This window comes from Uranotaenia lowii, unplaced genomic scaffold, assembly GCF_029784155.1.
Source record: "Uranotaenia lowii strain MFRU-FL unplaced genomic scaffold, ASM2978415v1 HiC_scaffold_320, whole genome shotgun sequence".
NCBI lineage: Eukaryota > Metazoa > Arthropoda > Insecta > Diptera > Culicidae > Uranotaenia > Uranotaenia lowii.
In genome coordinates, this window is record NW_026598224.1 from 1 (window position 1) to 26900 (window position 26900).

Genomic DNA, 26900 nt, shown 5'->3' on the forward strand with positions numbered 1-26900 from the left:
TTTGTTAATCGCTGCCTGCGGAGTATCTTCCGCGATTGGTGGTCTGGCAACTACATATCGAGGAACTACATCACCGGTGACATCAAAGGGCGCTAGAAATCAAGATTCGAGAACATAAGAGGAGATGGATTGGAAAACAAGCTGCGAAAAGATGAGAACGAGATTTAAAGAAAGGCGCTGGAATGGAATCCAGAAGGACACTGAAGGTGAGGCAGAACCAGAAACTCAGGGTGGGGGAGCCTAACCACCGAAATCCGAACTGTCGACGAGAATCTTGACTGGTACCAAGTGAAGACGCTGGGTCCGGATCGTCAACAGTGGAGGTCTTTTACCATGTTCCGGCCCAGCTCTGTATTTTGTTTTCTGTGTTTCTTTTTAAAAGCTTCTAGTTTTACGACCGCTATTAACTCATATTACTGCCCCTCTCGGAGGTTTGTACCACCCAATTTTTGGTACTAACTTTCTCATGGGTTTGTACTTCCCATCTTTCGGTACTGCCTCTCTCAAGGGTTTGTACCTCCCTTCTCAGGGGTTCGTACCTTCCATCTTTTGGCACTGCCCCTCTCAGAAGTTTGTATCACCCATCTCTCGGTACTGCCCCTCTCAGATGTTTGTACTTCTATCTCCCGGTACTGCCCTCTCAGAGGTTGTACCCCCCAGATCTTGGCACTGCCCCTCTCAGGGGTTTTTACCTTCCGTTTCTCGGTACTGCCTCTCAGGGGTTTGTTCCTCCCATCTCATGGCACTGCCTCTCTCAGAGCTTTGTCTCTCCCATCTCTCGCTACTGTCCCTTTCAGAGGTTTGTACCTCCCATCTTTTGGTACTGCCCCTCTCAAAAGTTTGTATCTCTCATCTCACGGTACTGCCCCTCTTAGAGGTTCGTACCTCCCATGTCCCGGTACTGCCCCTCTCAGAGGTTTGTACCACTATCTCCCGGTACTGCCCCTCCCAGGAATTTGTACCCCCTATCTCTTGGTACTGCCCCTCACAGAGGTTTTTTTTCTTTTAAGTTGGTAACCACAGGTGGTAAATCCCGGTATACGGATTGTATTCCAAGGCACGGCGAGCCACCGCGTCCCCCAGTTTGCTACTCTGGGTCCATGGGTACATGGACTCAGAGGTTTGTACCACTATCCCCCGGTACTGCCCCTCCCAGAGGTTTGTACCCCCATCTCTTGGTACTGCCCCTCTCGGTGGTTTGTTCCTCCCATCATTTGGTACTGCCCCTCTCAGAAGTTGTACACCCCAGATCTTGGCACTGTCAGGGGGTTTTACCTCCATTTCTCGGTACTACCCCTCAGGGGTTTGTACCTCCCATCTCATGGCACTGTCCCTCCCAGAGCTTCCATCTCTCCCTACTGTCCCTCTCAGGATTTTGTACCTTCCATCTTTTGGTACTGCCCCTCTCAGGGTTTTGTATTTCCCATCTCTCGGGACTGCCCCTCTTAGGGGTTTGCACGTCCTATTTTATGGCCCCGCCCTTTCAGGGGTTCGTACCTCCCATGTCCCGGTACTGCCCCTCTCAGAGGTTCGTACCTCCCATGTCCCGGTACTGCCCCTCTCGGGGGTTTGTACCTCTCATCTTTTGGTACTGCCCCTCTCAAAGGTTTGTACCTCCAATCTCCCGGTACTGCCTTTTTAGGGGTATGTTCTTCCAATCTCTTGGCACTGTCCCTCTCAGGAGTTTGTACCTCCTATCTCTTGGCACTGCCCCTCTCATGGATCTATACCTCCCATCTATTGGCACTGCCCCTCTCGGGGGTTTGTACCTCCCACCTCTCGGTACTGCCCCCATTTCGTGGCATTGCTCTTACCAGAGGTTGGTCATAATTTTGTCTTCAAAGCCTTGGAGTTCTTAAGCATACGTCCATCTTCGAACAGGTTTCTTTCATTTGTCTCAATAATTCGTCGCATTGCTCATAACAAAAAATTTACGGCATCACCTATAAAAATTCATTTTAATTTCACGGTTTTCGACTTAAAAACAAGACCGACAGAGTAGCTTAACCGACCGTGCCATTTTCGAGACCAACAGACTTATCCTGCATATGCAAATTTCAAGTTTTTTTTCACGAAAGGTACGGTACGATACATCGTTCACGAAATAAGTCTGTATGCTGATTTGTCTTCGCGGTTCGGCCTGTCTATCCACCTTTCTATTATGTCTGTAAAAATATTCCTCTTAAAAAAAGTTCATCTCATCGAGCATGCCATGAAAATTTGAATCATATAAAAATACGGCGATTAAAATCTTCAAACATTTATTAGTGTTGTCAATCTCCCAGCTGTTCATTTTTCGTTTATTTGTTTATTTGTCTATTCAATCAACAGACCATGTATAGGTCCAAATGACGACTTAAAGTTAAAGTTACACAAAATTTACATCTAACTAGCGATTTCTCGATATTCTTATAACTTTTCTTCGGAAAACATCCCTCGAAACGTCAAAGTCGAAGAGCTCGGAAAGGCGGCTGAACGTTTTCATAGCACCGATGAATGCACTATTGGCTCAATATTTCTGCATTCGCATGGGAACATACAGTTGAAGGTTCTGGTTTCTCAGTCCATGGGGTCTCACACTAAGAGGAATAGCTTCCAGTAGCGTAGGACAATCGATTCGCGATGTCAGTAGATCGGCGATGAAAAAGGCTTGTGTTGCTTTTCTTCGGGCTTGAAGAGTATCCATATCTATGAGACGACATCGATGTTCGTAGTTTGGCATGTGGAACGGGTCTTGCCAGTTAAGGTGTCTGAGAGCATAACGCAAAAAGCGCCTCTGGATAGCCTCGAGCCGCTTGTTACCGTTCTGGTTGTAGGGACACCAGACAGCTGATGTGTATTCGAGGATGGATGGAACTATGCTGCAATACAGGCTCTTCAGGCAGTACACGTTGTAGCATTTTAATTAAGTTTGTCTAGCTATTCTGTTTTGAGCGTGTAGTGAGTGAGTCAAAAACCTACCAAAGAATGAGTGTTTAGAATTTAGAGTGTAAATGTCAAACGCACACGTGGGATGAAAAACGAAAACAAGAACCAACAAAACGACATCAACGAAAGGAAAAAAACTAAGCGCCAGATTTTGCCATCACAACTTGTGACTCGAATCGTTCTCCTCCTGCGAAAATTCGCCATCGCTGTTGGGAAGGAACAGCAGGACCATCAGCAGCAGATTTTCGAAAGGTGAGACCAGAGACAAATAATCACTACAGAAAAGAAAAGAAATCCATATGTTTGATTCCCAGACGGCGAGCAATTCGACGGCAACAACATACAAGCCGGAAACCTTTGGAAGCCATTGCACTGCGACTGAATAGCGAAGGGAGTGGAAAAACATACTTCCTTCTCGATGACTTTGCCTAATTAACTGTCATCTGATCACAGATTACCGAAGTACCGAAACGGAATCAGAACCAACGGAGACGAAGTAGCACTTCAGAGTACGCCGTCATAGGGTGAGTGCACGGTACACTGCCGTTGGAAGCATAATTGTCACATGTTACAAAAAGGCAAAGCGAGAAAAACGCGATCAAAGTATCACAAAAACATTTTGCCGTCAACGCACAGTTTCGCAATTTTTGTTGACTTCAATGCCGTGGATCTCTAAAGTACACTCCTATCATATGAGCCTCGATCAAATTTTTCGAAAATGAACTGTTTTTTCAATGAAAATCGTTGTGTGACATTTATGCCGCAAAATTCTATGAAAAGTCGAAAAATGGACGCATATTTGTCACACCACGAACTGAACATTTACCCAGTAGTTGTTTGGTTTGGCATTTCGTGTGTGGCTCTTGTGTTTTATTTGTGAATGGAAGCTTAAATTTAAAAAATCAGGTCTGAATCGGATTATTTGAAAATTTACACTATCTGGTGTCAAAAATCAAGTCTTTTTAACGGGTTCGATCAATAAAGCGGCAGGGGGAGCAATTTGCGGCAGCTCAAGTTGAGCTCTGTTGAGCCGCTCAAACACTTTACACGAAGCAACATTCCTTCAACTAATGTCAGCTGCCGTGCTGAAAACGTCGCAACCGCGAGAGAAGCGTTACCAGAAGAGGACAATCAATGCGTTTGCAGTGAATACGGTCTTGGGAAAAGTTCCGGATGAAGCTGGCGGAATAGTTTGTAAACAAGAAGAAACAGACATCTCCGGTATTTTATTAGGTGTATCGAAATCAAAAACTCAAAGCAAACCCAAAAAGAAATGGTCTGCTAAAACTGCCGTCAATCACATGTGGCCATCCTGGACAATTGATGAATACGGTGGAACTGTCACACGGCGCTGGAAGAATAACAATTTGACTAATTTTGGTGGCCAAGTTTGGTGAAAATCTATTTAGACGTTCCGAAGTTATAATACGTTCATTTCTTTAGTGTGACAAATATGCGTCGAATCGTCTCAGTGTGACAGTTATGCGTCCATTTGTCCCAGTGTGACAATTTGACTTTGAATTTTTCTTGAAATTTTCAGAATAAACTTTCTGTTTCGACAAAGAATATCAATAATACGTATCAAATTATGACGATTGGCACCAAAAACTCAAAAACGTCGAAATGTCACATGTGACAATTATGCGTCCAACGGCAGTACAGTTCTCTTATAAGAATTGGTTTAGAGAATATGATTTTTCGCAGGTGTGAGCAAGGGGTGTTTTCCTCGGCAACACACAGGCGGCCCCTACTGGGTGAGTGACGAACCTGCAAAACGGAAGATTCCAAAAATGCTTAAGAGATTGTTTGTCAACAGGGTCGTTTTTGGGAGCTGGGTCATTGCTCAAGAGCCGATCACTTCTCGTGACTCGATTTTCGCCATCTTGGTTTTGCTAGTCCCGTTTTTGAGAAATTAAGCTGCGGACGTGGAGAGAGCCAGCCGGATCGAGCCGGAAGTCGTCAGATGTGCTCCGGGCAGCTGCGGTACGCCCGTCGAAGCAGTGAAGCCTGGCAGGGTTGCAAGTTTACCGGATACGACTGTGGTATTGAAGAAGAAAGCTGTGATACACCTGTGCCCTCCAAGCTGTGATATGATTGTTGTGCGTTTTGATGTTATGGTAGGAAAAACGGGCACGTGAGTAGTTATTATGTAAGCTAGATTAAGTTTTTAAAATGTCGTGTAAGCAAATAATTATAATTGCTATGGGATTTGGGTTTTGCGTATTTGTGTTGTGATAAGAGTTAGCCGAGTAGCACACACTAAAACTCAGTGGTGGTCCACTTGTTTCAACAGCTGGTAGTCAAAATCATCATATTCCGGTATCGTCCTCATATTGATGTCAATTTAATAATTAATTTGTAAAAACGAAGTTGTTTAGAAAAATAAAATCGGTATAATTAACCTGCCACCCTAGTACGAACAAATACACTGCTAGTGCGCAGTCTTATCTTTACCTACGCGGCTCTAGACGATGAGACATGAAAATCGGAAATCTCAAGGTTAACGCGCGTTTTGTTTAGATCTTTTCTCTACGTCCTACCTACTAACTGTACGTTATCGATAGTGTGATATTTTTCCAACCCATTCGCACATGCAGCCGCAAAATGAACCATCTAAAATAAACCATTTACAATCCGATCACATAACGACACAAAAAGTATTGCAGATCTTGGAATATGGAAACCAAATAATCAAAAAAAAAGTTTCTCTAATTCAGACTTTAGTCTATAATAGGTTTTTTCAAATGTTTAGAAGGTTATCGAAGAAATTCGTATAAAATTACTTTCTCACTTCTACGATAATCATTTGTAAAGTTATCAATTTATTCACCTACCTTAAAAAAAACTAGAGCACACTGTTCTATTTCGCGTATAACCGCACCCCATTCGGTACCTCGTAGTTGTTCACCTCCAGCAGATCGATCAATTTCCGGGCGAAATCTCCGCTAATTTTTAGCTCCTCATCTTCGGCCTGCAGTCGATTGAAGAGGGCAATGGCCGATTCGCAATCATTGTCCCGAGTGTACTGCTTCAGGATCAGCGACAGGAAGTCAGTCTCCCGGATGTTGGCTAGCCCGCGGGAGCATTTCGCTAACCGCAGCACCACATCCAGTTTACCGGAGTTTAGCAGAAACTCACACTGACCGAGGACGTATTCGTGGTTGACTCGCGTTTCCGGATTGATCAGTATTCTCCTGAGCTGAGCTTCGGTTCCTCCGTCGGCCAACGCAACGATCAGGGTATTATTGGTGTTTACTGGTCCGTGGATTTTCGAACCCAGCTGGATGATCTCGCTAAGGAGCGCCTTGGCTTGATCCGGTGGGATTTCCGGATTGTTGGAATTGGTCAGCCGAACCAGGGTCGTCATAATTTCCAGCTGAAGCGGAGTTCTCCTTTTTTCGATGGTTATCTGCCTGTACATATTGATGGCATTCTTGATCTGGTTTTTCAAAAGGTACTCCCTGATTACTGGCCCTAGTACTGCGTTGTCATACGTACAGTATCCTAAACCAACAAGCAAATTTAGCATTTCATAGGCATGGTTTTTATCCGAGCTGGGTTCATTTGCAGCAGCCCACTGCGCAGTATTCGTCAGCAGATTCCAGATATTTTTGTTCACATTTCCGGAACGAACCTGACCAGCCGAGGCTCGCTGTTTGATGATATTCTGAGCAGTGGTTAGAAAACCATTTTCTGCCATCAGGGCAGCAAAATCTACAATTTTGTGTTCGTCTATCGAAAAACCCGGGAACGTACTCTTTATTTGCTCCAAAGTTCTTCCAGCTTCTTCCAAATTTTTCCGCTTGATATGTAAATCGAAAACGGAAGCCAACATACCCGAACTCAACTCTACTCGAGCTTCGTCACATTTTTTCTTCACCTCCACAGCCCGATCCAACCGATTCTCCCGGACACAAACCTGTAGCAACCTCCTTAGAACTCCCCTCGCATTCAGCCTCTTTTCCTCCAGCTCGCTCAGGTGGCACTCTAACTCATCGTAGGTCATGTTTCTCGGATGAACGATGATCGAATCAAAAAGTTCCCTCGAAGCGATCGCCAGCTCTTCATCCACCAGCGAGTTGACCAATCGATCCAGTTCCGAATCTTTCCCCCGGGCAAGCTTGGCCAGGTGATTCCGCAGGACATTGGCACTCATTCGGCTTATTCGCACTTCAGCAACGAACAGCTGCTGGAGCAGTGCCTTGAGGGTGTTCAGGTCGTGCTGACTTTTGCGGTTGCTGACCAGCTCCATCAACAGCTGACCGGCCAGATCGTGCTTTGGATCCTGAGCTTTCTCCGTGAGGATCTGTTAAACATAGCAAAAAAATTAGTTTCTGAATGTAAAGAAAAAATGAAAGATCTCAAAAATATTGAGAACAAAAAAGACAGAATTTCCAAGTTTACAAAGTATTCGAAATTGTCAAAATTATAAAAGAGTTATTTAATGGACAATACAAAAAACTTATCGAAATTACTTCAATTGACAGAATTGCGAAAATTGACATAATTGAAAAAATTGACAAAATTGGCCAAATTGACACATTTGAAAAAAAAATTAATAAAGATGTACCGAATATCCCAAAAACCGTTAAGCCAAGCATTCGTTGAGTTGAGTTAGTTGAATAGACCAAATTGACCAAATTAACAAATTTGTAAAAATTGTTGAAATGTGAATCTAAAAATAAAAAAAAAAGTCAAAAAATGTAAAAAGGTTTTTTTTAAATTTGGCTAGTTTGAATGTTGACTGTTTTGACAACTCCTAATTTTAAAGTTTTGAAATAAATTTTTGAAAATTTTTAATATTTTAAAGTTTACAAACTAAAGGAAGAAAGGGCTCTATATAAGTAGATATATAACTAACAAAAGAGTTTTTAAAGGCAAAAAGCTCAATCAGTTACCTTAATAACCTCGGCCATTCGGCGGAACTGTTCGATGCTTTTGTTGACCGTGGCCTGCAGCTGCAACGGCCAAATCAGCGCTTCAGTATCGAGCCGGGCCGGGTAGAGTTTCACAACCTGGCTTACATCTTTGAAACGGTTCTGGTACAGCATGTGTGACACAAAGGGCGTCATCAGAGTGTTTATCTTAACACCTCGATCGGTCAGCTGTTTAAGTGCTAGGCGGGTGTCCTTCAGGCTGACGGAGAGCTTCGGTAGGACGAAAACTGTGAGCGTTTCTGAATCAAGCTCGGTTTTGGTTTGTTGCATCAGTTTAAGAACATCAAGCACACCGGCCTCGCCATTTCTGTTGAAATTTTGAACGATTAGTGGCCAAAAATAGTGCGGTCTGAGGTCTTCTTGTTTGCGAAGGTTAACTAGAAGGGGGGGATATATGTCGATGTTGTGTTTGGCAGCGCATTCGCAAGCTACATGTAACGCACGTTCATTGCGTCTAGTTTTGATAAGAAATCTTACCAGAGCGAGGGTTTCTTCAAGAGGGGCACTGTTTTTTATCATTTCAAATATAAGGGATACTCCATACCCGTCTTGACTTTCATTTATGTTGAACTCAGGGATAGGAAGTTCATTGAGAAGAGTTCTGACTGCTTCAAAGTTGTTAAGCTTAATAAATTTTGAACAGACATTTCTGAGAACAGGATCAATGCTCACGTCATTCAACACATCTTCTGGCAGTAGTTTTACTAAATCTTTCGACATGTCATTTATGTTTCTCAAGATCGCTTCCTGTAAAGCTTCGACCACGTGCCTCTCTTTTAAAATAGATCCCTTTTCTTTTAAAAATTTCTTCGCTTTGTCTATCTGGTCGTTCAGCAAATAACCGACCATCAGCTCCCCATAAACCTCTTCGTTTAAAGCTACATTACCAGCACTCAAAGTATCCAAAATTACTTGAATTGTTTTTATATTACCAGCCTTGGCATAGCCCCGGATCAAACTACTAGCTTGACCAGCCTTCAATCCAATATTACGTTCCTCAAAAACGTTCATAACATCCTGAATTTTGCCAACATCTCCCCGTTCACAAACCACCGCCAGCAGCAGCTCCAAAAATTCCTCGTCTACCGGAAGATCTTTAACCTTTTGCATGAACTCCTCCACGCTCCCCTCTAAATCCATCCCATTCTCCCGATACACCTGCAGCATGATCTTCCACCTGTCTAGGGTGGGTTCCCCAGCCATAAACCACAAGCTGCGCAACATTTGCTCCCTCGCTTCAACCGGCTGATCCAGCATCAGTTGCCCACAACAACTCAGTAGAAAATCGTACGAGCTAGGGGAAATATCTTCCGGTCGGGATAGAATCTGATGCAATTTGTCTAGGTGGATGCGCCTGTAGGCAACCGCATCGGCTTTCAGTTCGTTCAAGAGGGTGGCCGTCGATTTAACTAAAAGATAAATAACGGATTGGTTTAGTGTAATTTAAAACTTTTGATAATAAAAAACTTACCATTCTGAACTTTTGTTTTTGCTTTGAGCTGTGTACTGAGAGTACGGTTGAAAACATTCCGATAATTAGGATCAGTACGGTTCTTGTTAACTTCGTGCCAATGACTTCCAGCTGAAAGCGACCGAACTTGGGGCGAAACCCCCGGTTGATTATACCATACTTTACCGATTCTGGCTACCGGTAACCGGTAGCGAAGCAACAGTTTGTGTGCTATATTCATAATGTTTAAGCCGGATGCACTATTAACTATTAAAAAAACGCTTATTTCACAATTTTATGGAGAAAAACACTGGTTACATGAGCACTGTTTTGAATTTAGATCACATTTTTCGGTTCTGTTTTGATCCGGAAAGTCGCCGCAGACTCTCACATTAGATCGTTTCAAATGGCATAATGCCATAAAAAAAATCAGAAAAGCGGCAAAACGTGAAAAATATCTACTCGAATATTAATACAACGGTCAACAAGTTAGTTTTCTAATTAAAATGCTTAACATTGCTTTAATATGTACTGATTTAGTTTTAAACTCAAGTATTTTTTTAAAATGGACCGAGCTAATAATTTCATGAGTTCCTGAGTGCGGGCGTGCGTGCGATGAGTGGTCCGTGAGTGCGATGAGTGATAATATGCCTCATCGGCCTCATCGGTTAATGTTGCACTGAAAAAAAACGTTCCCTAAAAAAATCTCAGTTCAAATGTGGCACTGCTAAAGTTTAAGTCAGTTATTGAGGTTTTTCAGGTAAGTTTAAATATATTTTAAACATTTTAATCAATTTTGAACAATTTTCACATTTAATGCCTGATAATGATTCATTCGTAGCCTTGATATTTTTTTTACTTAAAACTTCGAGTTGTGTTTGAGTTGGATTACAAAAATTCAACGAAAAGTTTTATTTTGAACCAATATTGCAAATTTGAAATTTGTAATTTATTGATTATCAACTTCAACGCAGCCTGTTAGTTACAATTAACTTTATAGTCAGGTTAAGGAAAAACACTTCTGAATGATGTCCTACTTATTGAGTTTTAATAATTAAAATTCTTATTTTTTCGAGTGCTGAAGGCCTTCCCTACAAATACAAATTACATACTTTCATATTCTCTTGGAAACTTTCCTCACGGAGCACCTTTAAGGATGCCTACAGAATTCAGAACTTTTTACAATTTTGTCAAAAAAGGCTCGAAGTGTCCTTGAATATTCTAATTTTAGCTTTAAATGTTTCATGGATTGTCATATTGAGTATACTAACAGAGTACAAAGAGCTAAAGTAAATAAGTTTTTGATTTATAGACGTTTTATTTAAAAAAAAACGGATAAACATAATACAGATAAGTTGTGATGCGTAGTTTCAAAATGATTTTGGTGCTTCTTGTGGAGTACGATAAAAACGTATTCCTATGCTATTGTCATGGTACCAAAATTCCGATAAAAGTAAAGTAAAAATCTCTTCTCGATTTAATGTTAATGGTAAGCTCGATCATCACGTAATCTAGTACCACGGTAAAGCATTGCTATATGGATAGGAACTATTGCAAACGCCCCACAACCCTACAGGGATCGGCTACTACACAATCCGCACGTACGTCCCTTGTGTACCGTGGGCAGCAGAATACTGACGATAGATTTCCGGTCGTACTGTACCACGGCACCGTTGAGTTTATTTTCCACCACAAGTATGTCCTCATCGTTCAGGTACACTCGGAAATCGTAGATTTCCTCATCCGGTGGGTATTGGTAGACCACGTTCTTGAGCATGATCAACTGCTCGTCGTTTACGTTCATGATCGGATCCTGGTGTGTCTGCGTTTCATACACGATGTAGTTTCCACCGGTGTAAATCTGGATGCCTTTTCCATTTTCCAACATAAACACGGCCATTTTAGGCGCATCGGAACAATCGGCTGCCAGCAGGAATGTATCGTTGAGGGTGTAGTCCTTCTTGATTTCGGGTGTCAGCTGGACGATCCGATCGTGAAAGGTGGTCAGCTTGTTATTGACTAAACTGCAAATACCTACAATTTCATAAACAGTAAATTTTACTTGAACATTTTTAAAATAATATAGAGACCAACTTACTAGTGAACCCATAGTCCAAACTATTCTTCCGGGGGTGCTGCAGCTTTTCGTTGTAATTGTACCGGGTCGGTATCCAGATGGTGCCCCCGTTGATGACGATCTCGGTGTCGCTGGTCCAGCGACTTCGTTTCACGCTCACATCCAGATGGTCGGTGATGTTCAACGTTGGGACGCGCCGTGGCACTACGGCCGAGGCCAGGTGGTCGAACCGATGCAATACCTCCACGATCCATTCGGGGAGCTGGGAAGGATCAAATGATATGATTTAGTTTGTGGTGTAGGTACATCCGTTTAAAAACATTAGGGAAATCTGATAAAAGGTATTCCACTTTTTTTCTGTGACTCTCTGGAGCCACCAGTCAAGTTGTAATGAAAAGATAGTTTCAGAAGAGTAATTAAATTTATCAATTTTGTTTCGAAATGAATTGCATTTTTCGAGGCGTAAAATTCGCAATTTCCAAAATTATCCAATGAAACATTTTTGGGATGATCTAAATATGATACACTGAGTCGCAAGATAATACCTTTTTTATATTTTTTTTATCTCAATCCAAGCCGTTCCACAAACTGTTGACATGTAATCTTGATGAGGAATTTATAAAGAGGCTCTTACACACCGGAACAATGTTGATACCGTGTTCAGCTGTAGTAGTACTCTCTGGAGCCACTGTTAGCAATACTCTAACCGTTTACCTGCTGTGACTCCAAACCGTTTACCTGCTGTGACTCAGGAAGCGCATGAAAACGAATGCTTGGCAGAAAAATGCAATGCCGACGAACGTTGAAAATCGTAAGATTCTTCAATACCCATCGGAAAAACTCCGGAGATTCAAAAGAACTTGCCATTAGCAAACTTTTTAGAAATAAAAAAAATGAGACACACCTCACTCTTTTTGAGTATTATTCATGTCTATTTTCACATGTAAAAATGTGAAAAAGTTCTCTATAAGCCTGCAAATAACAAAATGAAAATTAGAAAGCCGATCCCGTTCGATTTTGGCACGGTTCGATTTTATCACATGTTTCTTGAATGAAGAACTAACTTTTTATATCTAACTGATTGAAACTCCTACTTTCCACGATCATATTGAAGTTAACACAATTAAAAAAATACTTTGTAGCCGTCATATGTAAAATAATTCGAATGGTTCTTGAATATCTACTCTAAAAGGCGACTAAATATGGAAATTGGCCCGGTAGCTGAAAATTTTTGCCACTCATTTCCTTAAAATAATGAAATAATACAATTTCTTCAATCAATAACTTTTTTCTCCCACAGTTGATTTTCTTGACCCCATCAGAGTAACTTTTTCTTGTCTCGTCAAGATCAGCAAATTCACAGAAGTTGCCCTTAAAAAAATTGATTTTCGTTAACGACTCAATATTATCCGCAGCGCACTAAATTGGACTGCCCACTCATAACAGCGACATTAAAGTGAGCTCCACGAATCAGTGTAAAATCTGTCATTTTTATACACGCCAACCACTTTTAAGTCGATTTTTATGCGAATTACTGGATTGGAAAACATTGCACAGAATCCAAATTTCAATGCAATACGTCTTTCAAAACAACTTGATTTTAGTTAACATCATGCTAGGGGTTTTCATAAAGTTTATCTACTACGAAATGCAAGAGACCATAATTTAAAAACCCATTTGAATAATTCATTTTGTCAAAATTAACATCTTTTAACTTTTAACGTGTAGTGAGAATGTGATTCAATGAATTTTAGACTCTCTAAAGCCACCATTCGATGACTTGAAGTGTAAAAACTTGCTCAGTCCAATTGATATTTTTTTAAAGCAATCAAAGCTACCAAAAATGTGTAAGATTTCACAGATTATTTTCAAGTACACAGAGGTTTTTTACGCGGTATTTTTTTACGCGGATTTTTACATTAACCCCGTTTTTTTACGCGGATTTTCGAATTAAGACGGTTTTTTTTTAAACGGATTTCGTGAATTAACACGGTTTTTGAGAAAAAATATTCTAAGACTTTTTCAAAGGAAAACACTTAGAATTTTTTTGTAGTTGGGAAAATCCTAGTTCTAAGACTAAGAACGTGATACATGAGACCTGAGACCTGAGACGTGAGACCTGAGACTTCAGACATGAGACCTGAGACTTGAGACCTGAAATATGAGACCTGAGATCTGAGACAGAAAACATGAGACCTGAAACTTGAGACCTGAATATGAGACTCGAGATCTGAGACACGAGACATGAGACCTGAGACTTGAAACCTGAAATATGAGACCTGAGCCCTGAAATATGAGACTCGAAATCTGAGACACGAGACATGAGACATGAGACCTGAGACTTAAGACCTAAGACCTGAGACCCGAGACATGAGACCTGAGACCTGAGACATCAGATCTGAATTCCACACTGCCAAATAAGCCTCATTATATTCTACTATTCTATTTATCTAATTGATTTTGTTTTCTATCTTAAAAATAAACGATCATTGTACGCAAATTTTTAACACTAGAAATCGAAATGACTGGTAAAATTCACAACCCCATAACTAAAACAAGATACAAAATTTTTGCTTGCTTTTGGTTTCATTTGCAATCTACATTCAAGACAATGAGCCCTAGTTGATTTATGGTGGGCAGCAGTGTGTCATTCGTTATGAAATTATTGATTTACGATGCGAAATCATGAAAATTTATAGAAAAAGTTCTCGGATTGACCGCTGTGTGTTGCTCACCTATAATCAAACGTTCTGTCAAAATTTGGAGAAATTTAATCAAGATTTGTAAAAGTTATGTTAAATTTAAAACATGTCCATTCGAGTAGGGCTAGGTGGGGTAATTATGAACAAAATTTTTTCATTTGGCCACTTACAGCCACCATATGGTTATTTCTTATCATAAATTCTGAAAAGCTGCCAACAATGAATGTTTCCATGCTTTTCATCATTCTGTAAAGCAACTTTTTTTTGGTCGAAACCCACGTCCTTGAGACGTCTGTTCATAATTACCCCACTGTTTAGGGGGTAATTATGGACACGGATTACGAACTTGGTATAAAATTTTTTAAAAGTAACAGTAGTTATAAGTTACTTATACCCATAGTAAGCAGTGTATGGTGATTTTTTACTTAAAAAATATGTTCATAACTACCCCGAAGCCTGTTCATAATTACTCACAACTTTGTTCATATTTACCCCGAGACTTGTCCAATATGATTTATATGGTGTCAGAAATCTAAACACCAAATAATGAAAATAATTGGCAGTAATACGAAAATGGGTTGTTTTGTAAAAACTCAATTCAATTCATGTATAAACCTTGTAAAACAAACAAATGTTACACAGGGATGTGTTGCTCTGTTGAAATCAATACTGATGTTATGAAAGTCCTGCCGGTGAGCCGTTGTACCTTTTTTGAAAAATTCATGATATTTACGGCTTATGTTTTTTCGTTCTTTGATAGCTTATGTTTCTTTAATTCTTTCCGTCATCTACGAAAATCCTCCTCCTCCAGAAGGGGTCATCCCAAATTCCGAAAACATTTTTCATCCTTCCTGTTCCTAATGAACATCCATGCCAAATTTCAGACCTCTAGCTCTTAAGACAGCTGAGTCTATAGAGGACAAACAAACAAACAAACATACAGAAATTGCTTTTTATATATATAGATGACCTCTCCATACGAGTGAAGTTTAAGGCGAGTTGGGCTACTCGATAATTTTTACATCCGTTTAAAATGTTCTGTGCAGCAAACCTCAAGTCGTCACCTAAATGTCGTGGGCTAGGCTTTTCAGGTATCATAAAATTGATAACCTATACATGTACAGAAAAGACGAAAAAATGAATCAGTGAACGGTAATTTGCAAGGCTTGTCTGTTCTTATGATCGACTGTTTTGAAAAACATTTACATTAATAATTTTTTAATCGCCTCTACGAAATTCCACATTAGTAGCTGTATTCTCTAAAAAAATTGAAGTACTGCAGAAGTTTCCCTCGCCAAAATGAAAGACCAAAACCAACCAAAAATATTCATTTAGTACCAAATTTAAAAAAAATGTATTTGAACAAATGATCATGGAAAAAAGTATAAAAATATGACTGCAAGATCTTTGTTATCCGAATTTAACACATAAACAATTATTATTTGCTGTAATTCTAATGTTCTGAATAGAAGCACGTTGTCTAAATATACAGGATCTTTTTTAACTGATCTTTTTGATCTTTACTTTGTGGACTTATTCACCTATTAAATTGATCAAAGTTTGTGGTATATTTTACTGTGGACCACAGAGATTTTAAGCTCATAATATTGTTAAATTTCACGCGGTCTAAAATAGGACGCGGAATAAAAGTTCGAGCAGCAAACCTTTTGTAAACAAATAGTGGATTTCATTTTAAGTAAAATTAGACGTTTCTTCAAGTTTAGTTTATAATCTTGTTTTCGGTTTCGGTATTACCAGTAAAATTTTCCCGACGCACCACTCACTTAATCTACGAAAACATTTGACTGCTTTTTTTCTATCAACAAAAAGCAAGTTCTAATCACTAATTTTTTAAACAAAATTTAGCCTTGTTTAAATGTGATTACGGATTGAGCTATTTTTCAAAATTTCTGTTCTATTCACTTTTTTCACTTTTGAAATATGTTTCCAGTTTTGATAAAATTGTGTTCAAAATTATTTTTATTAATTTTAATCTGAATTGGCATTTCGGCAATTTTCAAAGACTGAAATGAACTGGCATAGCTTTTTTTTTAATTCGAATCTCATTTTTAGAAGAAACAAAATAAATTTCTCAAAAATTCAAAACTTAACACTTAACACATTGCGGACCTAATTTAAATATGAAATTTAATTAATTTGGTCCAGTGGATTCTGTGATATAGAATGCAGAGTGTTGATGTTTCCTGGCTAAGATTTCTTCAAAGTCCTTAATGTGTTAAGATCTCACAGAAGGGGATAGGGGGGGGGGGGTGTAGTTTTGTAAGAAATTTCTTACAGAGGGAGAAGGGGGAAATGCTTGGGTAATTAGTGAATGGCCCCCTAAGTTGATGAATAAAACATTTGACCATAAAAAAGCCAAAGAAATATCAGGAAATGAATATGAACATGTGTTCATAATTACCCCATAGGACGAAAACTATGGAGTAAATCATCTGTGAATCAGTGCGAATACAAATTTTCAAAATTTCTTCAAAATCTAGACAAAGCATCATAAACTGGATGAAAAACAGGTGATAACAACATTCCAGCTGGATTTCCTATGATCAGTTATTCAAATCATTGAGCCTTGCCGAGAACGATTTCCGTTTCACGGGGTAATGGTTTTTTAAAACATCTGAAATGATATCATAAGGATTTAAAAACAGCTTATTGCTATCAATTGGATGTTAGACTACCACTTTTGGAACTTTTTGTGTTTATTCATCCTCCACAGCAGCGCGTATGGCACTTGTTCGGAATTACCCCGCCTGACCCTAATTAAGTAATTTTAGGTGATAAATATGGTTTGTACTAAACTATAGTATGAGTAAAATAATTATGAATTGTATACTCTTTTATTCAAATTTTAAGACAAAAGCTATGAAACTGAATAACTTGAATGATATTTCAACATGGTTGAACGGAATATTTTGTATATGTTGGTTATCCACTATGGGTGCACGGATTCACCGCAATTCTGCCTAAGTATGTGTTCACATGCAATCTGAGATTATTATGCACGTTTACTTACAGTTTACTTATTCCGACACCTTTGTATATACCTGGCCAGCTGGCAACTGATTGAACATTCTTATGATATAGTCAGTTATAAGAGGAAACACAACTTATCTGTCGGCAACTTATGGGCATTCTTCCGAAAATCACTCGGAAGAAACGCTCATGATAGGTTTCTAGTTGGAAACATTCAAAGCCGATTGCTGCTGCCTGTTGTTCCCTAGAGAATCGGCAGAGCGACAATGCGAAGTCAATGTAAACAAGATTCAAAAGCGAGAGCGGACTCGCATCTAAGTCGATCTCTCAAGCTCACTACCTGGTGTATCAGAAGTGATTGAGACACTGACTGATACAAGATCCAATTCGAAAATCCACTCACTCACTCTCTCAAACTCAATCAATGCGGCCTTGCATCGGTTCATACTGCCTGCGTACTTTCTGGCAAAGCGGCAGAAACATATGTTCATACGTACTGCCTGCGTGTTTGAATGACTATTTTAATCCTCCCCAACAACAGCAACAACAAAGCAAGATGTATCAGGCAGACAGCATTCGATCATCGATCAGTAAACGAGAGTGAGTGAGTGAGTGCCCAAGTAAGAAAAAGTCGCATAGATACTTAATCTTGTGCATTAAAAGTTCACATTTGGCTGAGTAAAAGGTCCTCGAGAGAATTGAATATAAGTGCTTGAATCGGACTTCTGAACGAACATAAAAAGTCTAAAAAAGTAGCATAGAACAATTTTGTGCGTTCCAAGTACCTTTAAAAATCCAGGATTCAATTTGGACTATCGTGCTTCGTTACGAACTTCTTACGAATTTTTTGGTTCCATGAAGAACTTCTTACGAACTTTTCGGTTCGTTGCAGAACTTGTTACGAACCTTTTGGTTCCATGATGAACTTCTAAAGAACTTCAATGCAAACGTATAAATTATTTAAAAAAAAATAAAAGATTGGCTTGTTTTACTGTCTCCGTCGGCGATTGGAACAAAATTGATGTTATGAGAAGAACATTGGAATGGAAAAGTCCAAGTACATAAGTAAATGATACTAAGGGAAATCTTTACTAAATTCAAAATAAGTTTCTGCACCAACTTTCCATAAATTCATGATTGAGCAAGAAAAGTTATTGACTGAAAAAAGAAACTGAAAATCAGGTAGCTCCTCACTCAGTTGAGAATTCCAACTGGAGGAGAAACGTCTCTCTTTCAAATTTTATTTCTTTGATTCTCGGAGCAGCGCTGTCGAACACAATCTTTGCCCCACTGGGAGATAAACCAACCGACAATTTAGGTTTTGCTTTCGCTGTTGAAAACGTTTCAGTGTCTCTCATGAGAATTGAGTGATATTCGGAACACTGCTTATGGTATTCGAACCCAAAAGTTTTCTTGCCGATACCGAGAATCGAATCCAGTACGTCTGACATACCAAGACCAGACTCGCACCAGCCTATCTGCTAGACCACATCGGCGCTAAGATATTTCAACATGGGTGCACGGAATGGCTGCAAATTCGCCGTTGTAAATCATATAGAGTGAAATAGTTTTCAACTTGCTTCAGAACACAAAATATGTTTGAGTCAGATATGACAGGTATTTGAAATGCAGTATTGGCCAATTGAAAAAAAAACTATTTAGGAAAAACAAATCAACGTAAAATTTTAAAATGTTGGTTCATTATTTTTATTTTCACTGTTTTCCGTCGCACGATATAACTTGAAGCACATTTTTTCTAAAATTCACTCGGTCCATGGCAACTGTTCTACAATTTCTTGGATGATGATTCAATTAATATCTTATCAGATAAATATACTTTTGCAGAAACCTGTTTTTTTAAACAAGAAATAAATAAATTTTATATTTCAAGATATAATTGAAATATTTCTTTTCCAGGAATAAAAAAAACGGAACTCAAATAAAAATCGTAATTGAATTCGTGATGTCTCAACATGAAAGACATGGTTTCAACTTTGGTTAAGTTAAGATTTGTCAAAATGCTTTTTAAAAATTTTCAAAAAGTTTGATATTTGATGAAAATGCGGTGAATCCGTGCACCCATAGTGAAAAACTATGTGTATAAAACAAATTTTCTTTTGAATCTATAAAAGCCTTTAATTTTTACCTTTAGCATGCAAAAAAGTTGATTTTGGATGAATAGCGGTGAATCCGTGCAATCATGGTAAATTGCTCTACTTGTAGAAAAACTATACTTTAAAACCTACAATATCAGGTATAATTTATAAGCAACATGTTAAAAAACTTCAGAGGGATGGTGTAGTAGCCGGTCATTCCCTGGAATAGGAGACACGTTATGCTCCTTGCTCGTACAGCATACGACTGACTCTCCGATTACTCGGCGGCTATCCATAATCGTTGTTAGTTTCACTCACACATACTTTGGTGTAGAGGTGAATATATACTGTGTTGCCAAACCAAGTAGGACGATACTACAGATGGGTGCTAGAAAATATCTTCTACGACAAAATAAAGGTGAAACCGTGCACCCATAGTCTATACCCCTTACCATTTAACATGATTTTCTAATAAGATTGATAATGTGTTTTACTTTTTAGAAAATTATATGAAATAATCATTTTATGACATACACCCATTCGTCATCTTTACCCAAATGAGGTGATTTCGTGCACCCATTGTGAAAAAATATTTCCATTTTATAACAAAAATATTATAGAAGAAGTTACAAAATAATATCAAAAGAAAAAAATTCAAAATAATATGTAATAAAAAATTGCCCCTTTATCAGTCATTTTGACTAGTCACGGTCCGAAGGGTTATATTCAATTTGCCGGTCCTTCTAGTGTTAAATAATCATGGTTTTACGCATTTTTTTAGTAACGTGCTTTTTTTTGCACGGATTTTTTGATTTAAATGGATTTTCGAATTACAGGGTCTTTTACTCGTATTTTTTAATTAACGAGTTTTTTTTTACGCGGTACGAAATACCCACGTAAAAAAAAACCTCAGTGTAAATGTCTACCAAATAGACAAAAAATTTGTCACAGATCACAAAATTTTGAGATTTTGACAGGTTTAATTTTTTGTTTAATTTGTTTACACCTTTTTAATTTTGATTTCATTTTTCCCTTTGAATTTCTTATTATGATTCATGATAATTCAAGATAAAATATGAAGATGATATAAAAATTCAGAGCTAAATTTTTCGAATCTGGGGCGGGATTATGGAACTCGAAACAATCGAGTTTCGTTCGATTCGACCAACTTTGGCATTACCGATCTCGATTCGAATGGAACGTTCCGAGATGATCTACTACCCGATTTACTCGAAATCTTATACGTTAAAATTTAGAACTCGAACGAGATTCGTAATACTGATTCTAATTCGATTCGAGTTCAACTCGAACCGGGTAACTCGAATCGAATAGGATTCATAATTTCACCCCTGCTTTATAATCTCTCTAAACTTTAAGAAATTTCTCTAATCTGCTTTATAAATTAAGAATCTGTGGTGAACTGGGTGATAAATAGAAGTAATAAAAAGCAGAAACGGCACCACAAGACCGCGGTTATCCTACATAAGTTGTGTTGAATTAGTTAGAATTGTGTCTTTGTGATGGACAAAACAGAACAATATTTGCTGAATTTTTCAGTTTCAACTTGGAATGTGAATTGTGATTGTGTAAAACTAAAAACATCCAGGACAGCAAGAAATGTTGTAATGAATGAATGCATTTGACGACTATAGAGAACTTTTAGATCCATTCATACCTATTCGCAGTATGTTCACAAAAGGTCTTGCATGACTTTTTTTCCCAAAAAAATTAAACGATCAAATAGCTTCTTCCCAAAGAGTAAAACGACTTTTGAAAGATATTATTTTGAATGATTGACTCTGCTTACTGCATTGAAGAAAGAAACCAAGAAATAAGAGAGTGTTTATTTTGATGGAAATAACCAGGGAACTGAAATGAAGGGAGAAAATTCGTCAATGATCACACAAATTGTGCAGCCAATGATTGAATTTGTGGTAATTTGTGGCAATTTGTTAGAGAGAATTATAAGGTTTGAGTTCAAATGAGAGAAAACAGTGCTCAGTGAGAGTAAAAATGTGCTAATTTGCAACAATTTGCTGCAATTTGTGAAGCAGTTGTGGAATTTTGATCATTACCACTCGAAATGCAAAGAATTCTCTCTTGATTTCAATCCCTTGGAAATAACATTACTCTCTGGAGCCACTGTTTTCGTGCTCAAGCCTCAAATAGGCGTTATCTTGAATCATGTTTAGAGTGGACTAGATAAACGCATGTTCTCGCCAGTATTTAAATTGATCATCAATTAAAGCAACCTATTTTGATTATAATGCCCGCTCAAATATACAGATTACAATACCGATTTTTTATAATTATTCAGCTGCCTCAAGAAATCTTACCTTCTCAAACTTAAAGTTGGCATCCAGCCCGGACACCGTCGTCAGCCTAGCGAACGCCTCGGCACTGCAATTACCGGAAAACGGTGGCGGCGTAAGCCGCAATATCTCCTTCGGGCAGCTTTCGTCTCCGGTGTTCATAAAATCGTACACCTCCTGCACGTACTTGGGCAGATGGTAGCTCACATTGAACGTTACCCGCGGCTGGTCCGGGCACCTTTTCGGCGTCCGGGTATCGTTGAAGGCCACATGGCCCGTCAGCTGGAACGGTCGCTTCAGAAACACCAACGGCTCGTAGTCGGCCAGCAGACAGAGCTGCAGACGGTGAGACAAGGAAAGGAAAGTTTGTTATTTCCCGAGGACTTTGTGTGATGGGTTAATGTTGTTTGGACATGCACGTGTATGTTCCACATTCGGCGCAATAAATGGAATTGAAGGAGGCCACCTCGTTTGCTGGTGGAAGTCCGTTACCATGGTAATTGGGAGTGAAGGACAAAAGTATGTTGGAACCGTTGGAATTTTCTTTTTCCTTGCCATCACAGCAAGCATTTGTTTGGAAAATTTGACCTGGACATTTTTTCGGAAAAATCGGTGTCAGTGGGTGGAAAATTTTCGTTCCCCGAAATTCGAGAGTCTACCAAATTTTTGATATCCCTTCAAAATGGCCTCGGTAAGTTTCGTTTAGACACACATGACAAGGAACTTGAATATTGATTTTCGTTTTTCATCTTAATAAAGCTAGAACAAAAACGTGAAGCTTTCCGTAAGTATCTGGAGTCGGCTGGGGCAATCAACTGTCTCTCGAGAGCACTCATTAAATTGTACCAGGAGGAATCAAAGCCGGAGGATGCCTGTAAGTTTCTGAGGCAGATTATGTGTGAAACATGCCCGACGGACGAAGAGGTGGCCCAGATGATGGCAGATTTGGATGAGGCGAAGCAATCGATATGTGCGCTCAAAAGGGAACTGACAGGCTTGAAGGGAGAAATCCGGCGGACACCCAGTGAGATTCAACTGGCACTGGAGACCGGTTTCGCTGAAATGGAGGCGGCAGAAGATTGCCATTCTCTATTGAAGAAACATTTGCCACGGGAAACGTTCGATGAACTGAAGGAACTTAAAACGGGTCTAAAGTCTACACTTTTAGATTGCATACAGTCCGGTTTGAAAAATTTGGATTCAGGAGTTGGTGTCTACGCATCGGATGCCGAATGTTACGAGGTGTTTGGAAAACTCTTTAATCCTGTGATTGATGAGTATCATGGAGGCTTCGCCGAAGATGCTACTCATCCACCGACTGAATGGGGGGATGCATCTACTTTTGAGAATCTCGATCCGGAAGGAGAGTTTATCATCTCAACTCGGGTACGATGCGGCCGATCCATTGAAGGTTTTCCATTCAATCCACGTCTCAAGATGGATCAATACGAAGAACTTATGGCACGTATGAAGACGGTTCTTGAAGGTCTAGAAGACGATGACCTAAAAGGCCAGTTCCATCCCCTTGAACTTATGACTAAGGAGCTTCAACAGCAACTGATTGATGATCATCTGCTGTTCAAAGAAGGTGATCGATTTCTGCTCGAAGCTAACGCTTGCCGCTTTTGGCCTATTGGGCGGGCAATTTTCCTCAATGAAGCCCAAACATTTGTCGTTTGGGTCAACGAGGAAGATCATTTGAGAATAATTTCACTGGAAAAGGGAGGTGATTTAGGTAAGTTGATAAGAAAAACATAATTCCGACCACTATAATAACTCAAATATTACAGGTTCCGTGTACAGTCGCATGGTGGCTGGAGTTGAGGCCATTGCTAAGGATGTCGCCTTCTCTCAAAGCGAACGTTTCGGATATCTCACGTTCTGTCCTTCGAATTTGGGAACAACAATCCGAGCCTCAGTCCACATCAAACTTCCCAAGTTGGGCCACGTGCGTTCCAAACTCGAGGCAAAAGCCGCTGAATATAACCTTCAAGTTCGTGGAACCCGTGGAGAGCACACTGAATCCGAAGATGGCGTCTTCGATGTCTCAAACAAGCGTCGGCTGGGCTTGACCGAATACGACGCAGTTAAGGAAATGTACGACGGAATACGGGAGCTGATTGAGCTGGAACGGAACACGGAGGAAGGCGAAACAGATGAGGCCGAAGAAGCCCCGCCAGCCGAGGAGGAATGAGTTAACTCTGAAATAATCTCTGCAGCATAGACAATATCGTTAGTTGAGAGTCAATCTGCTTTTGCGCAAACTTTTTATGGCAATCATGATATTTAGAAAGCTACCAACAAAACATTGTAAACAGTTACCGTATGAAATATATACTTTATTGCTACAGCTAAATATAAATTTATTTGACTTGGAACTCATCCTGTTTTTGGATCCATATTTCAGCTTAAACATCTTAAATTCAGCTTTACGATATCAGAAATAATCAATTTTTAAAACTAAATTTTTAAATTTTAAATTTTAAAATTTTAAATTAATTTAATTTAAATTTAAATTTAAAATTTAAATTTAAATTTTAAATTTAAATTTAAATTTTAAATTTTAAATTTTAAATTTTAAAATTTTTAAATTTTAAATTTTAAATTTTAAATTTTAAATTTTAAATTTTTAAATTTTAAATTTTTAAATTTTAAATTTTTAAATTTTTAAATTTTAAATTTTAAATTTTAAATTTAATTTAAATTTTTAAATTTTTAAATTTTAAATTTTAAATTTTAAATTTTTAAATTTTTAAATTTTTAAATTTTTAAATTTTTAAATTTTTAAATTTTAAATTTTTAAATTTTTAAATTTTTAAATTTTTAAATTTTTAAATTTTAAATTTTAAATTTTTAAATTTTTAAATTTTAAATTTTTAAATTTTTAAATTTTAAATTTTTAAATTTTTAAATTTTTAAATTTTTAAATTTTTAAATTTTTAAATTTTTAAATTTTAAATTTTAAATTTTTAAATTTTAAATTTTAAATTTTAAATTTTTAAATTTTAAATTTTTAAATTTTTAAATTTTTAAATTTTTAAATTTTTAAATTTTTAAATTTTTAAATTTTTAAATTTTTAAATTTTAAATTTTTAAATTATTTTAAATTTTTAAATTTTTAAATTTTAAATTTTTAAATTTTTAAATTTTTAAATTTTTAAATTTTTAAATTTTTAAATTTTAAATTTTAAATTTAAATTTTTAAATTTTAAATTTTTAAATTTTTAAATTTTAAATTTTAAATTTTTAAATTTTTAAATTTTTAAATTTTTAAATTTTAAATTTTAAATTTTTAAATTTTTAAATTTTTAAATTTTTAAATTTTTAAATTTTAAATTTTTAAATTTTTAAATTTTAAATTTTAAAATTTTTAAATTTTTAAATTTTAAATTTTTAAATTTTTAAATTTAAATTTTAAATTTTAAATTTTTAAATTTTTAAATTTTTAAATTTTAATTTTTAAATTTTTAAATTTTAAAATTTTAAATTTTTAAATTTTAAATTTTTAAATTTAATTTTAAATTTTTAAATTTTTAAATTTTTAAATTTTAAATTTTAAATTTTAAATTTTTAAATTTTTAAATTTTTAAATTTTTAAATTTTAAATTTTTAAATTTTTAAATTTTAAATTTTTAAATTTTAAATTTTTAAATTTTTAAATTTTTAAATTTTTAAATTTTAAATTTTTAAATTTTTAAATTTTTAAATTTTTAAATTTTTAAATTTTTAAATTTTAAATTTTTAAATTTTTAAATTTTTAAATTTTTAAATTTTTAAATTTTTAAATTTTTAAATTTTTAAATTTTTAAATTTTTAAATTTTTAAATTTTTAAATTTTTAAATTTTTAAATTTTTAAATTTTTAAATTTTTAAATTTTTAAATTTTTAAATTTTAAATTTTAAATTTTAAATTTTTAAATTTTTAAATTTTAAATTTTTAAATTTTTAAATTTTTAAATTTTTAAATTTTTAAATTTTTAAATTTTTAAATTTTTAAATTTTTAAATTTTTAAATTTTTAAATTTTTAAATTTTTAAATTTTTAAATTTTTAAATTTTAAATTTTTAAATTTTTAAATTTTTAATTTTAAATTTTTAAATTTTTAAATTTTAAATTTTTAAATTTTTAAATTTTTAAATTTTTAAATTTTTAAATTTTTAAATTTTTAAATTTTTAAATTTTTAAATTTTTAAATTTTTAAATTTTTAAATTTTTAAATTTTTAAATTTTTAAATTTTTAAATTTTTAAATTTTAAATTTTAAATTTTTAAATTTTTAAATTTTTAAATTTTTAAATTTTAATTTTTAAATTTTTAAATTTTTAAATTTTTAAATTTTTAAATTTTTAAATTTTTAAATTTTTAAATTTTTAAATTTTTAAATTTTTAAATTTTTAAATTTTTAAATTTTTAAATTTTTAAATTTTTAAATTTTAAATTTTAAAATTTTTAAATTTTTAATTTTTAAATTTTTAATTTTTAAATTTTTAAATTTTTAAATTTTTTAAATTTTTAAATTTTTAAATTTTTAAATTTTTAAATTTTTAAATTTTTAAATTTTTAAATTTTTAAATTTTTAAATTTTTAAATTTTTAAATTTTTAAATTTTTAAATTTTTAAATTTTTAAATTTTTAAATTTTTAAATTTTTAAATTTTTAAATTTTTAAATTTTTAAATTTTTAAATTTTTAAATTTTAAATTTTTTAAATTTTTAAATTTTTAAATTTTTAAATTTTTAAATTTTTAAATTTTTAAATTTTTAAATTTTTAAATTTTTAAATTTTTAAATTTTTAAATTTTTTAAATTTTTAAATTTTTAAATTTTTAAATTTTAGAATTTTTAAATTTTTAAATTTTAAAATTTTAAATTTTTAAATTTTTTAAATTTTTAAATTTTTAAATTTTTAAATTTTTAAATTTTTAAATTTTTAAATTTTAAAATTTTAAAAAATTTTAAATCTTTTTTAAATTTTTATTTTTAAATTTTTAAATCTTTGAAATTTTAAATTTTAAATTTTTAAATTTTTAAATTTTTAAATTTTTAAATTTTTAAATTTTTAAATTTTTAAATTTTTAAATTTTTAAATTTTTAAATTTTTAAATTTTTAAATTTTTAAATTTTTAAATTTTTAAATTTTTAAATTTTTAAATTTTTAAATTTTAAATTTTTAAATTTTTAAATTTTTAAATTTTTAAATTTTTAAATTTTTAAATTTTAAATTTTTAAATTTTTAAATTTTTAAATTTTTAAATTTTTAAATTTTAAATTTTTAAATTTTTAAATTTTTAAATTTTTAAATTTTTAAATTTTTAAATTTTTAAATTTTTAAATTTTTAAATTTTTAAATTTTTAAATTTTTAAATTTTTAAATTTTTAATTTTTTAAATTTTTAAATTTTTAATTTTA

General features: G+C 35.1%; 3 protein-coding genes across 3 annotated transcripts in view; 1 reads left to right on the forward strand and 2 right to left on the reverse strand.

Annotated features, from left to right (window-relative positions):
- Positions 1 to 5771: 5771 nt before the first annotated feature.
- LOC129759920 (leucine-rich PPR motif-containing protein, mitochondrial) lies at positions 5772 to 9660 on the reverse strand. Its single transcript, XM_055757496.1, has 3 exons — positions 9337 to 9660; positions 7827 to 9274; positions 5772 to 7234 (listed from the first exon to the last, which is right to left on the reverse strand). The coding sequence occupies exons 1-3, from the start codon at positions 9554 to 9556 to the stop codon at positions 5789 to 5791; spliced, it is 3114 nt and encodes a 1037-aa protein (XP_055613471.1). The 5' UTR covers positions 9557 to 9660; the 3' UTR covers positions 5772 to 5788.
- A 949-nt stretch (positions 9661 to 10609) lies between these two features.
- Positions 10610 to 26900, reverse strand: part of LOC129759921 (uncharacterized) — a 27920-nt gene continuing 11629 nt past the window's right edge. Inside the window, exons 5-7 of the mRNA XM_055757497.1 lie at positions 21518 to 21845; positions 11414 to 11654; positions 10610 to 11349 (exon numbers count right to left, since the gene is read on the reverse strand). Of these exons, the coding sequence (XP_055613472.1) occupies positions 10886 to 11349; positions 11414 to 11654; positions 21518 to 21845 (1033 nt within the window). The 3' untranslated portion in view covers positions 10610 to 10885. The remainder of the gene's footprint in view (positions 11350 to 11413; positions 11655 to 21517; positions 21846 to 26900) is intronic.
- LOC129759919 (arginine kinase-like) lies at positions 22029 to 23843 on the forward strand. Its single transcript, XM_055757495.1, has 3 exons — positions 22029 to 22184; positions 22253 to 23228; positions 23284 to 23843. Exons 1-3 carry the CDS (start codon positions 22176 to 22178, stop codon positions 23685 to 23687), a joined length of 1389 nt encoding a protein of 462 aa, XP_055613470.1. The 5' UTR covers positions 22029 to 22175; the 3' UTR covers positions 23688 to 23843.

Excerpts from the sequence above, each read along its gene's own strand:
- LOC129759920 (XM_055757496.1), bottom strand. The coding sequence starts at position 9,556 with ATGAATATAGCACACAAACTGTTGCTTCGCTACCGGTTACCGGTAGCC. Across the intron at positions 9,275-9,336 it reads AAAAACAAAAGTTCAGAATG|TTAAATCGACGGCCACCCTC; the intron begins GTAAGTTTTTTA and ends TTTATCTTTTAG. Across the intron at positions 7,235-7,826 it reads GAATGGCCGAGGTTATTAAG|ATCCTCACGGAGAAAGCTCA; the intron begins GTAACTGATTGA and ends TATGTTTAACAG.
- LOC129759919 (XM_055757495.1), top strand. Across the intron at positions 23,229-23,283 it reads GGAAAAGGGAGGTGATTTAG|GTTCCGTGTACAGTCGCATG; the intron begins GTAAGTTGATAA and ends CAAATATTACAG.